The 14,100-nt window shown below is 38.1% G+C and overlaps 1 protein-coding gene across 7 annotated transcripts in view; it reads left to right on the forward strand.

Annotated features, from left to right (window-relative positions):
- SECISBP2 (SECIS binding protein 2) overlaps nt 1-14,100 on the forward strand; it is a 28,130-nt gene that overhangs the window by 1,670 nt on the left and 12,360 nt on the right. The window contains exons 2-10 of one of the 7 annotated variants that reach the window (XM_072859549.1): nt 109-254; nt 1,024-1,077; nt 2,078-2,339; nt 4,337-4,466; nt 4,882-5,105; nt 6,203-6,290; nt 8,653-8,777; nt 9,355-9,513; nt 12,444-12,545. In XM_072859549.1, the coding sequence (XP_072715650.1) occupies nt 109-254; nt 1,024-1,077; nt 2,078-2,339; nt 4,337-4,466; nt 4,882-5,105; nt 6,203-6,290; nt 8,653-8,777; nt 9,355-9,513; nt 12,444-12,545 (1,290 nt within the window). The remainder of the gene's footprint in view (nt 1-108; nt 255-1,023; nt 1,078-2,077; nt 2,340-4,336; nt 4,467-4,881; nt 5,106-6,202; nt 6,291-8,652; nt 8,778-9,354; nt 9,514-12,443; nt 12,546-14,100) is intronic. The other 6 variants (XM_072859550.1, XM_072859552.1, XM_072859551.1 and 3 more) reach the window with 6 other exon arrangements.

Genomic DNA, 14,100 nt, shown 5'->3' on the forward strand with positions numbered 1-14,100 from the left:
GAGCAAACTAACGCTTTCCTATGACAGTTAAGCTCACAAGGATGAGTATTTTTCACTTATAACATTAATCTCCAAATGCATGTAGCCAAAAAACGTTTTGTTTCTCAGGGCATCAAGTTGTCAGCAGAGGTCAAACCATTTGTTCCAAAACATGCGGCGGTAACTGTGGCATGGTCAGAACCCTCAGAAGCTTGTGTCTTTCCTAGGTACTTAACTACATGCTACCCATTTGTTCAGGAACCATCTTTGGATAAGTATGTATATTTTCTGAATCTTATTTCTTGGGGGATTTTAACCTTCCAGTTTCGGACATTGAATACTCTTACGAAGTCAAAGCTCTGATACATTGATATTTTAACTGTAGAAACGCTTGTGCGTTGTCTTCATGATTTAGTTTTTTGTATTTATGTTCTTTGGGCATATATCTGGTACCTTGTCTCTTGCTCCCAAGGGCCTGCATTGTTACAGAGCATTAAGGAATATTTGTTGGTCTGTAATGATTGATCTGGCTCATCTGTGCTTTGGAAGGAGCTGAATCCAGTCCTTGGGTGAAAGAATGGTTGTGTTATGACAAGGCTGAGGTAAACAGAGTCATATAAAAGGAAGAGGAAGGTCCTCCAAGGTTTCTCATGCTGTAAAACATTTAAATAATGTATGAGGCTCCTCTTGGATCTCCTCTGCACAACCCATGCATCCCCAGAAAGGCAGTTTTAGTAAGAATGCTACAGGTTTCTGAAAGTTTTTTTTCTAATAAGGCCTGAAAAGAAAAAAAAGGCATTCATGGTAGACTTATAAAAGTATTGTTAACCCCAGAGCAAGCTAGAAAAAAGCCTACATAGTAGGGTAGGAAATAATCGAGTCTTGTAAGACTCTTGTGATGTTACATAGTTCTCTGCTTGCTTCTCAGAACTCTGAAGCATTGGATTAATTTTGCAGTTCCTGTGAAGTTATTGGTGCATCCTGACAAGTTCAGTTAGAGCCTTAGTGAACAAATTCATTGTAGGCCTTCATTTTATCCTACAGGAAATCTCAGCATTTTCAGCCTATTTTGATTTGTAGTAGAAATTTAACATTGAGGTGAGTATGGCCTGATCTATGCATTAGAAAGAACACAGCATTAGCATTAAATCAATTAACATTAAAAAAAAAAACCAAACCAGCAGACAGCAGCAATATTCTGATGGATGTTTTGCCTTCTTGGGAATGAGCCGTCGTTATGTTTTTTAATCTCATTTGTTCTCATTTTCTTCTCTGTGTGTAAACTATGATTGTAAGAGTTGTTTTGACTACAGCCTATCAGAATTGCAACAGGCAGTAAGAAATGTGTTATCTGAATTCTCTTGTTCTGATGGGAAAGTTTCTCTGTTTTTCATTATCTACCCAAGATTCAGAGGTTGGCCGCTTCATGGTGACCAGCTTTAAAAACTAAATGCAACTTTCTTAAGCTGAGAAGTTTCCTTTCTCCCTAATCAAATTTGGATCTCGGCATACAGTTTCTGTACAGAGTGTAGGAGGAAATTGGAAGGGAACTTTGAGTATACATTTGAAGGAAAAAGGCATGGCCCAGACATGTTATGTTTTCATAAACTGTCACGGTTAAATGCAGGTCAGTTAATTATTATCTTATGATCCTGTATTGTATTTCATACATGTCATACCCCATAAGATGCTTTACTACTACTTTGTTATTATGGCATTTTAGGATAGGCTTTACTCTTTAATGTTTGTATTTTTGCAGTCAAGTATGTAATGCATGTTGTGTAGTTATACTATGCTTTTGGTTTGTTTCACAAGAAAAAACCTACTGAAAATAGGTACAAAGAATCTTGATAACCTTAAACAGAAATGAGGACTATAACTGCAAAGCAGACTAGCTTTGAAACTTGGAAATTGATAACATCTGTGTTTTAAAATATTTGCTAAACTGCATGGTTTTCCAAAACAAAATTTATTATTTTTAAAGCAGTCTATAGCAGTGAGTAAATACTTAATTAAAGTAACATGGAGTAGTTTTCTTTTGAAATATAGCCTTCTTGTTAAACAAATTCTTCAGCCAAGGAATGATATGTTTATCTAGGCAACAAGTGTATGCTGAAGATTTGCCCCGGGATGACTTCTCATCTCTTTCTCAATGTCCATCACATAGTGTTCTGGGAGATCCTGCCTTCTGTGAATACTCCAGCTGCTCTTACTCACCTGATGTTGTTTCAAATGTATATCCAGTAGCTGGCTCACAATATCATTCTAACAACTCAACACACTATAATGGTTCAGGAATAGTCAGTGAATCTGCTGAGCAAACGTATCCAATCAGACAAGAAAGTAAGAATCTTTCAAAGGTGAGCAAATACATGTTTTTGATAAAATTAAATTCTTGTTTTAAATCAATCTTTCTAAATGTTTCGTTCATTTTTTAAAGTGAATAATCACTCTCTGTTCTTGTAGTGATAATGAATGGCATTTAAAGAGGATGGTAGTAATGTGCCCAACTTCAGATTTCAAAAAAGTTTATGGAATTCTTCATTTCAAATTAATACAGTTTTTCAAGCAGTATTTTTGGAACATGAGGGGAATTTAATTATTTTTCCTCAGAGAGCAGCATCTGGGGGAAAAAAAGAAAAAGGACCATTCATTTGTGAACTATGCTTTCCTTTGTTCACTAGGCTTGGGGGGAGGGAGGAAGGGCTTTTTTTGAGCCCAGTGGCAGCTTCCGTGAACCTGAGTTGAGAGACCTGGTGAGTGTCATCAGCTATGTGGCTGATAAGTGATGAGACCACATCTGTTGTTGAAGGATTTCCGAGACCTGCTACAGGTAGAAAACAATCCACAAGAGAGGAGGAACTTGTGTTGGTGTGGAGAGGGAAGAAACATTCATGTTAGAAATGTTCTCTTTCAGTCAAAAGTAAAACAGATGTTCAGTAAACATCTTCTGTCATTTTTTGTGTGTGTCTGCTTGGGGATAAATTTTCTGAAACTTGGATAATATTTTCAGACAAAAAATAGACAAACTCCTCAAAATATAAAAATCAGGGAAAAAAGAATCAAATGTATTAACCCATTTCTCTGTGTGGTTAGACATTGTGTCTCTTGGATTTGTAAGGCTGTTGTTGTTTCCAACAGGTTCAAGTAATCTGTTCTCCGGTCACATCCTTCTGGTGGACCTTACTCCCTAGGCAGAGACCTGGTAACTTCACTGTGGTCAAGCCTGTGTAGAGGAAGTTGTAAGATTAGGTCCTAAGCATGCATTACTAGACATAAGATACAAAGGCTAGAGACCTAAAATTAGTAGTTTTCTTTCTGAGAGAAAAATTAAACACTGAAGCTGTCTGGCTAGCTCAGTGTTAGCGCAGGTGATGTAGTATGAAGAAACTTACTGTAGCTTCCGGGAGTTCTGTGATCTTAGTTGGGCTGAGCTGTGTACTGTTTGACAGTCTTTTTGTCATTGTTCCCTGTCATTTATTTTTTGTGAGCTCAAAGAGAAATGGTTGATCTTTGCAGCTTTGCATTAATTTGATCATATGTCCTAAAGCTTTAACAATTTAGCTTTGGAGGTCAGCAAATGCCTTGTCCTCCCACCCAAGAAAATAATGTTGCTTCCAGATGTACTTTGGATTTAGTCTAGCATCGTGTAATCAGAAAGAGTTAAGCCACTCGTCTAGGTTGATAATGGTATACTTTGCATAGATGCAAGTCTAGTGCTTCTTCCTTCCCCCTGTACTGATGCCTGAGCCCAGCTCTGCCAAACTATGTTTCTTGTGAGAATCACAAGGCTTTCAGGACTTTATAGTATAGGTGAATGTGTTTCCTTTACTGGGATCATATAGGTGTATCTTTTCTAATTACTTTCTGTCTGCTCCAAGTGTTTTGGATGTTGTGACATCAGCCTTGCCTAGTTTTGTCCATAATACATAGTTTGGTCAAAAGATTGGAATGCTTTTAAGATTTTAGCCCTGCTCTAGAAGAAACTCAGTTTTAGAAAATCAGACTAGACTATTAAGACCAAACAATTATAAACTATTGGAAATGCTCTGATTAATGAGATCTTAAAAGTTCGGTTGTCTAGAAACATATGGAATAATCCCTCTTGCTTGGGCTATAATATGTGCTAAAAATGGCACAGTTGACAAGGTAGATAAATAACAAATCTCTAACTGGCTGCTCCTGGTTTTACTGGTTATTTGTGGTTATGGTGTACTAACCATTTATGTTGTATTAACTTGATGGTCAAGCTCCAGATGCAGAGGTAGTTAACTGTAACTCAGGTTAAGGCAAACTTGATGTCTTTACAAAGTTCAAGTAAAATATGTTCAACTAAATATGTCGCAAATACTTGCAGCAAAGGAGATCAAAAGAGGGTGAGAAAAAATTAGACAAGAAAAGGCATGATGGAGATGACTCTTCTGTCAGAGTTGTGAACAGGACTTCGTTCCAGACCTCCACATGCAGCAGAGATTCTGTGAAGCCAGGTACAAATGTGTTGTTTGGTTAGAAATACATCGAATAGATGTAAAATGGTTGACTGTGCTATAGCCTCCAGTTTGTGACCATGTTTCTAAGTCTAGAATAATTAAGGAACGAGATTTCTTTCCTGTGTGACTTTGACAAGGGATGGTGACTTATGTCCTTTTGCTGATTGAACAAATTTGTGTAAACTGGTGTGAAAAATTACCTAAGCAAGCATCTAAATTTACAGTTGTTTGTTGAGTCAATGTTGTGTATACATGTTGGTTATAATTGCTAGGTTGTTTTTTTAATATGATCTATGTGTAGCAATAGTTCTTGTGATGATTACTGTAGTTATGTCAACTAGCATACTATAAAACATACTTAGAATTGTTCACAAGCAAGTTTAATTATTTAGACTTTACATGCTTTATTCAGACAGGTTCAGTAAACCTACAAACAAGAAGTCAACTCAAACTCCAAAAACAGAGTCTCTTCCTGTACCCGCATTTGAAGCTGCCATTCTGGATTTCCACAAGTCACAGAGTTTGGGAAGCAGTGAGATATTGAATGTACAGCATAAAAGTGGACCAGTATGTTCAGCGGAAAGTAATGTTACGTGCCTTAGTCAACCACAGATGTCTCTTTTGTTGAACACAGAGGTTAGCTGATGCTTTCATGTTGCAGACCTCATTAAAAAAAAAAAACTTGTCTAAAGTTCAAGCATTTCTGAATGCAAGTATTTTGCATTTAGTATGGTAGTTAAAGACCTGTTTAAGTACCTGCAAGCAAGGAGTTTCATAGCTAGAGGTTTTACGGTTCTTTTTGTAGATGGTGGTGACAGTGCTTGCTGTCTCCTCTTTTACCTTTTCTCACTATTCTTTCCTTGTCTGTGCTGCCAGTAGATAGGGGAAAGCCAAGTACTGTTAGAATTTAGATTGGTACTGCTATGGTCTAGACTTCTAGCTTGCCTATACAGAGCACATATGTTCCTGAGGTTTCTTAACAGCTTCTTGTTTTCTCTCTCGCCTGGAAATAATAGGTAAGCAGTCACTTACCCAATAGTTTTAACAGATTAAAAAAACCCAAAAGTCTGTAATATTGTACTTAATTGCTTTGTGCTAAAGGATAAAAATAAGAAACTGAATTCCAGAAGGAGGAAAAAATATTATTAAGACATAAACATTTAACTTTATTCTTCTTCTTGATTTCCTTGATTCCCTCTTTGTTAGTAAATACAATACTGACGCATTCAGCAGTATGTCATATATATTGAATCAGAGTTTTCAACAGAGATGCAAGATGAATAATTTTGAAGGATCCAAACAGCGTATTTCCAGTGCCTCTCGGTGGAAAAATGCCTGTGATAGAAAAAAGACCTTTCTGCTGTCGCTTGAGTTTCTTTTTTCATTGCTGGTTTGAGTTTGATGATGGACTTTGTTTTTAATGTACTTGGAACATTAAAACTTTTTCTTGTTCATTCTTAGCATCGTTGTTTGGATGCTTTTGTAAAATGTAAGAAGGCATCATCTTGCTTGTACATCAGTGAAGAGGCATCTGCTTATATTTTGTAATGCTATAGGATCGAAATGATGGTTCCACTAAGAAAAGCAACAAAAAAAGTCAGGCTACAAAATTCCCTACACCTTTACCTGTGCACAGGTTGAGGATTTTTTAAATTATGGGGTTTTTTGTTTAGCTCTGTTTAGGTCAGTGATTTTATTCCTACTTTTATGATACCTGACTGTCTATTTTACAGGAAGATACTTTTGCGGAAAGCAAAGCTTCATCAAAAACTTTAGATGAAACAGTAGCCAACTTAATTCCCTCTTCATTTGATGGTAGAGGTATGTGCTTCAGACAAATTATTTCCCTGTATTTTAACTGCTTGCCTCTCATCAGTTTGAAAACGAAAGTGTTCTGAGGAGCTATTGATGTGTAAAGTAAGAAAGGACTTAAACAGCAAGCTCATTACAAAAGAAAAAACCCAAACAAATAAAGCTCTATCAGTTTCTTTCAAATGAGATGACCACTTATAGCTCATTCTTGCTTATAGATTTAATCAGCAGATCAAAATTTGGATTATCTTCCTTCTCTGTTGTTTCCTTGATGCTCAAGGGCAAATATTGCTGTAGTTGCCTCCCATGTTGTTTAAAAGGAGAGAAAATAATGCATATTGATTATTAGAAGTCTATTGAGTCATTTTCAGATTTTTTTCAAGATTAAGTGAGAGGTAAATATTTGATCAGTCTTGATAAGCCTATTTGTTTTAAATAGCTGGCAGTCTAGAGTCTAGTCTGTACCTAAAAATTCTGTGGCATATGTTATTTCTGTCAAGTCAATTTAAACAAAGAAGGATAGCTTTGGAGAACTGTGATACTGAAATACCCTCTTTTTTGTTTTGTTTACCTGTTGTCTGACTGTGGACATGCAGAATTTTAATTGCCACAAACTATTAAGTGTCTAGTTTCAAGTAAGTAAGTATTTAAATTTAATTGAAATACTTAAATCCAGAATTGCGTGAAAAAAGGTTCTGTTCATCAGGACTCTGTCTTGGAGGCATCACATGCATTATACATTGGATTGTCTAAGTGCCTCTTGCTGGATTTCTGTGCATACACAGACATGCACCAATCTGGACAGTTTGGTCCTTATCTTCCTACTGATTTCAGTAAGGATTCAGAAAGGACAGCTTAATCTGCTGAAGTGCCTTGAAGGGCCGTCTAAAGATAAAGTTATTCCAGAAACTTTAAAGTCACCTGACAATGTTTTTTCCTCAAACACTATCCTCTGTTCCTATCCCCCAGAATAAAGTAGCAGTTTGTGGTGGGTTGACCTTGGCTGGTGGCCAGACTCCCACCCAGCTGCTCTCTTGCTCTCTCTCCTCAGCAGGACAGGAGGAGAGAATAAGATAAAAAAGCTTGCAGGTCAAGATAAGAACGGGGAGATTGCTCACCAGTTGCTCATCATGGGCAAAGCAGACTCAACTTGGTGAAGGTTAATTTGTTGCCAATTAAAAATAGGGTAGGATGGTGAGAAACAAAGACAAAACTAAAAACACTTTCCCCCCACTTCCGCTCTTCTTCCCAGTCTCATCTTCACTCCTTCATTCCCGACTCTTCTACCTCCTCCCTGCCCTCAGCAGCACAGGGGGTGGGGGTTGTGGTCAGTTCATAGCAGCTCCTCTCTGCCGCTCCTTCCTCTGCAGGGGGACAGCCTGCTCCACCATGGTCTTCTCCAGGGGCTGCAGGGGAATCTCTACTCCAGCACCCAGAGCACCTTCTCCCCCCGCTTCTTCACTGACCTTGGTGTCTACAGGGGTGTTTGTCTCACGTTTTTTCTTACCCCTCCCTCTCACAACTCCTGCACAGTGTTTTTTACCCTTTCTTAAACATGTTATCACACAGGTGCCACCAGCATCGCTGATGGGCTCAGCTGTGTCTGGCGGTGGGTCTGTTTTGGAGCCGGCTGGGGCTGGCAGTGTCCATCTTCTCACAGAGGCCACCCCTGCAGCCTCCCCCTGCTACTAAAACCTTGTCTTGTAAACCCATTATGCTGTTTAATTGTTCAGTGGAAGTTTTTCTCATTCTTACAGAACAAGATCTAAATTTTTATTTATTTGCTGTGTGTTAGGAATATTTACAAAATTAATTAAGTGTGAGTTATTTCAAAACATTTCATACCTCAGAAGGGTAGTGGGTGAAATTCTTGTACAGTGAGGTACATTAGGAAGTCTTTCAGCTGATATATATGTCTGTAAAACTGGGAAGTTTTTGGAAAGTACTGATGTGACCTTGTATGTGAAAGCTGTATGACTGGGATAAATATTAAAGGAATTTTGTATATAAATGTAGCAGAAGTTCATTATTTTAAGAAAAATAGCTTAGAAAATGAGCATGGAATTATTTGTATGTAGTTAGTATGACACGGTATAGATTTCCAATTATAATTTAATTGGGCTAAATGTATGTATATAGTGCTGGACAATATATGGAGTAGTTACAATTCTAAAAAGCTTTCTTGAGAAATGAAATGTGTGAGTGTCTTATTTCAGTCCTTCCTCAGAAGGAATATGTGTGTCTGCTGTATTTGCTAGTCCTTGATTAATTTGTTACTGATCCTTTTTCTTTTGAATATTTGAGAAATATTTTTGAGACATCTTTGTATATCACTTTTTTTCCCCAACTGCATTTCCTGAAACACCTGCAGATGGCTCTGCTCAGCCACATGTGTCGTGGGCCATGGTACTTTCACAGCCCCCAAAGAAAATTGTGTCATCACCAGCATCTGAAGGTCTTTCCAGAGGCAAAGGGAAGCAGGATAGTGAAGCAAAGGTACTTGAGAATTGTCTGCCTTAAACTAATTTCTGTCACTGTGTGATTGTGTCTCTTGATGTGAGACACTGCCATTTTTTTCCTAGGCTCTGTACAGTGTCCACTTCTAATGTAGCTTTTAAGAAGTAATATAAAGTTACCTTGTCCTTTATTAGAATTTTTCTGCTCTTGTAGTGGAAAAGAATAGCAAGGTGTCAAAAAGACAGTGCTACTCCAGCAACATGAACTTCCAAAATAGCTAATTCAAATACATTACTTTTAGGCTGGACTTTTTTCAAATTCCTGACCCTCAGAATGAGATGTGAAACATGGAACTCTTGCCTTACTTGGGTGCATATTTCCTATTGAAGTCTCAGTAGTCCCAATACGTTCTGATAACTGTGCAATGGGCTTCAAATGAAGTGCTTTTGCAGTAGCTCTGAATTTCTAAGAGATCTTGAATTTTCCTTGTCGACTTAATGTCCTAGCCTGATTAAGATACCCTTTAGTTGTATAAGTGTGGTCACTTCCATTTATTTTGGTAGATGGTATTGAAATAAATCGATTTCTAATGGTCATGCCTCATTATTTTTTTCAGCAGTCAGAAACAAAAAATGATGCTGGTGAAACTGAGCCTGAAGAAGGGTCAGAAAAGAAGAAAAAAAAGAAGAAAAAGAAGAAAAAACCAAAGTCACCCACTGATGTGGAGAAACCTCAAAACGAATCTACTACAATACAGGAACCACCGAGGATTGAGGTACAGTGAAGAGGTTTTTGTTGTTGTTCTTTTAAGTGTTATGAGTGTTTTGGAAGACCAGTTCTTAACACAGCTTTGTACAAACTTAAGTTCAGAACCCATTTGTAGGGGGTATTGGTTCAGGTCTGTTTCACCTGAGATGTTTCTCAGAAGTTACTGGTAGGGAACAGTTGTGCCTTTTGACTTATCATGTATTCAGTGAGCACAGATGAGTGCAGAAGAGACTTGGGAGCAAATTTGGAATGATGCATCTGAGGGTCTGGATGTTAACAGATAACAATAAAAGTCAAATTTCCTGAACTAAAAATATTCTGTAGTAACTGTTGCAGAAAGCAAAGTGCACAAGGGACGGGGAAAGTACTGGGTACCATAGGGTGCCGCAGTTTTAAAGAATGTGGGACTGGTATTACAATTCTACCTATCTCACATCTGGATGCAATTTCTGTGGAACACAGTTGTCACTGCTTACATTCCTGATTGCTAATTCTAGGTTTTTTTCAAATTCATATAGCTGTAATAGGCATATTAGTATTTTGATACTTCTGTGTATCCGTATTGTGAAGGCTTTAGACTCTCCCACATTAGAGAATTGTTGTATGGTCTGTGGTTTAACGGTGTTTAATTGAAAGCCCAATACTGTACAGCACTATGTACATGTGTTGGTTTGTATGTTTGATCTAGTCTACGTAACAGTAGTGTTTGATCTAGTGTTCAGTCTGTGAAGTGACAGCATAAAGAAGACTTCCTGGCTGGGTTCTGTTCTGTACATTTTAACATGGAACATGGAGCAGAACTGTGGCTACATGTTCTTTTCATTGTGTCGTTCATTGTCCTGGAACAGCCCAAGAAATGACTGCTTACAAACCTCTTTGTTAGAGAATTATGGGTAGAATCAAAGATCTGCAGGTTCTTTACCTCATGAGAACATCCCCATTTTTACTATATGCTACTGTACAATGTCTGACCTGTGAATGACTTATCATCTAAACAGAAGGAGAATGGCAGGAGTCATGGAAAATAGTAGGAAGGTAATGGGACTATTGAAGACAAAAATGGAAAAAAATGGCATAGAATCATGGAGCAGGACATACGCATTGCACTGAAATCCGTGATGTGGATGCAGCATCTGTTGTGGCAGTGGGGGACAGCTTTCAGACCCTCCTGGTTTTCTGGGAATGCTTGTGTGCTCATCAGTTTGAAAAATGGGTGAGACACTTGTATGATGCTCTGGAAATAGAAGAGCATGAAAGGATCATACACACGATACTTCTGGGCACCCAGGAGATTTAAGAAGGTTCTGCTATGTGCAGCAGCTCACCGAAGCAATATATTGGATCTCTTACTAGGTTTAGAAAAGTCACTCATTTATAGACACTGTTAATGAGCATAAATGGATGCATTTGGGGAAGAGTACTCCTGTTTTTCCATACACAGTGACAGGCCTTGAGCTAGGTATTTTCCCTGAGGGGGGCGGGGAATTGAAGCTGCTATTGATAATCAGGTCAGTGCTGGTAGTACTGGTCAAACACGCAACAGTGCTGGGAATTATTAGGAAAATAGAAAAGAAAATAGATTATGACAATACATAAATCCAGGACATGTCAAATCTAAATATAGTGTGGATTTAGTTTTCTTATGTTTCCCTCACTCTATAAAAGAATATACATACTTGAACTAAAAAAGATAGGCAAAAGGCTCCAAAAATAATCAAAGGTATGAAGCAATTTCTGTGGGAGGCAAGACTGAATAAACTAGGACTTCTTAGTCTGTAAAATAGATGGCTAAATGGGAATCAGAAGTGACAAGGAAATAAAAAGGAAATTACTTGATCTTTCTCTGAATTTTGTTTGATGTTCTCTGGTTCTTATAGGTGATGAATTAAGAGCAAATATAAGGAGGTGTAATGTCATAGTGCTAGATTTTAATTAGCCATTTTCCTACAGGATGTAGCAAATGCCAGAAATTTATTTGAATACAAGAAGTGATTGGACAGACTGAAATAAAAATTTATTCTAGTGAGGGCTATTTAAATGCGAAGGTACTGCCTCTGGTTCAAGAAGTCCCTAAGCTGGAAGAGTGTGTTTGTGAAACATTTTTCCCTTTCTTGCAGTCGTCTTTTGGCATACTTCCAAGCTTCTTTAAAAATAGTTTATTGAGTGAGGTGTGTCTGTCCTTATGCTAGAGCTTCCTAGCTTGGGGTGTTTAAGTGAAGTTTTTCAGGCTGCAGAAGTGTTGGTGCGTTCAGTAGTAGTGTGTCACAGCTAAAAAGGCCTCTCAAAGTGGGAGGAGAAGCAATTGAATGAAAACCAAGCTGGTGGATCAGGATCATTATGATGGAGGTAGTAAATATAAGGTGACTGGTGTACAGCAAGCTCTAGCCTGTCTGCACTTACATTATCCAGACTCCAGATTAAATACCCTCTGCTAATAAAATTTACTCTTGTGTCTAAGCGTAGATAATCACTTGAATGATTTATCTATTTCCATACTGTAGTCAAGAGTTATTACCCTTTTGCCTGCCCTTTTTGTTCTTCACCACTCACATGTTTAAGGCAGAATTGCACAGCTGGAGACTACTGGAAGAAGAGGGAAGTTGTTTGCAATGCTGTTAAATGATCTGAAAAACACTTCTTTAGGAGCCATTTACCTCTAATTATTTCTATCAGCTGACAGCAATAACAAGCTGCTGTTGGAATCATTTCTCTTGTAAGCTCTTTCAGCCCTGAATTAGCTGCTGCATAGATGACTTAATCATTGCAGTGCTGATTATAGTTGGAAGAACTGCACTTTGCTTCTGAAGTTTTGTACAGTGAAACAAATTATGATGAATGTTTGGTAAGTAGGGAGAAAATTGTTTGAATGTAGGAAAACTCAGTTTTGAGAATATGGACTTAATAGTTATAAAATCATCTTCTGATGTATTTGTTTAGGATGCTGAGGAGTTTCCTGATCTGGCAGCTGCTTCTGATAGGAGAAACAGACTAGGATCTCAGAAATCATCATTTACTCCTGCTGTCAGAAAGCACTCTGAAGTAAGTAATCTTACAAATTTATGTGAATGTTAAGAAAATAAGGAGGAAAAGACTGCAAGTTTTAAATGGGACTAAAGGTGAAATTATTTTGACTAAATGTAAGTGCTTATAATGTGGGGCTCTGCATATGGCAATCCCCTTAGGTACTCTGTGGACAGTGAAGAGCTACTCGCTGTAGTCAGTAGATTCATGTCATTGCAAAGGAGATACCTTTTTGGTCTCTGAACTGCTGCCTAAACTCTGCGCTACTGATTCCTATATAGACACCTCTGTTGTGAGCACTCAAACTTAGTTGAGATGATTCTGTTTGTAGTTTATTTTCCTACAGGTACTGTTCTGGTTTAATTTTGCATTTCATAAAAATAATACTAAGACTTTCAATTTCTGCCTTTGCTGTTTGTTCATATAATCAGATCTCAAGGGCATCTGAACAGTGTAACACTTTTTTCTCAGCTGTGCAAGGGTAAGAATTTGAGTCTAACATCAATTATAAATCCAAGCTTTTTTTTTTTACATAAATGAAATGAATCCCAAGGATTAATTTGGAAATTCATTCAATATGGGAATGAATCCCAAACATAAATCACAAGGATTACAAATATGATTGCTCTTGCAAAGCAAATAACATAAATAATAAAGGTGAAATTCAAGGTTTCTGTTTCTTTGAAACTAGCTTTGCTGCTAGAAATTTTTGTCCTTACTTTTGTTTCACTGTGAATATAACAGTTAAAAACCAAACCACCCCCCAAAAAAAAAAAAACCCACCACAAAAGCCCAAACCCTTTGTTTGCTTCGAGGCAGTAAAAGGCACAGTAATTGCTCAAACCAAATTTGTTATAAAGAAAGTGCTATACAGACTTGCACCTCAAATGAGAGAAACCTTTTAGCTTTGTAAGTGGGATATAACCTCTCAAAGCTTACGTAAGTTGTAGAGACGTGGTCATTAAGACACTCGTACTTCTTTGCAACAAATATTTGAAGATGAAGCTGCCTTACTGGTTTTTTTTCTTCCAAATCTGAAAAAAAGAAGGAAATCCTGAGTCTGATTAAGTAGTATGGCAGCCAATAAATGATCGCACTTTTAGAAGGCCACAATAAGGTCTCCCCAGAACCTTCTCTTCTCCAGGCTGAACAACCCCAACTCCCTCAGCTTTTCCTCATAGGAGAGGTGTTCCATCCCTCTGACCATTTTTGTGGCACTTCACATAGACCTGTTCTAACAGCTCCATGTCTGTCTTGTGCTGGGGACACCAGAATTGCACACAGAACTACAGGTGGGGTCTCACAAGAGCAGAGTACAGGGGGAGAATCACCTCCCTCAATCTGCTGGCCACGCTTCTTTTTACACAGCCCAGGGTATGGTTGGCTTTCTGGGCTGCTAGTGCACATTGCTGGCTCATGTCCAGTTTTTCATCCACCAGTACCTCCAAGTCCTTCTCTGTAGGGCTGCTCTCAATCCATTCATCCTCCAGTCTGTATTGATACTGAGGATTGCCCCGACCCAGGTGCAGGACCTTGCACTTGGCCTTGTTGAACCTCATGAGGTTCACGCAGG

The sequence above is a fragment of the Ciconia boyciana genome, chromosome 4, assembly GCF_034638445.1.
Source record: "Ciconia boyciana chromosome 4, ASM3463844v1, whole genome shotgun sequence".
NCBI lineage: Eukaryota > Metazoa > Chordata > Aves > Ciconiiformes > Ciconiidae > Ciconia > Ciconia boyciana.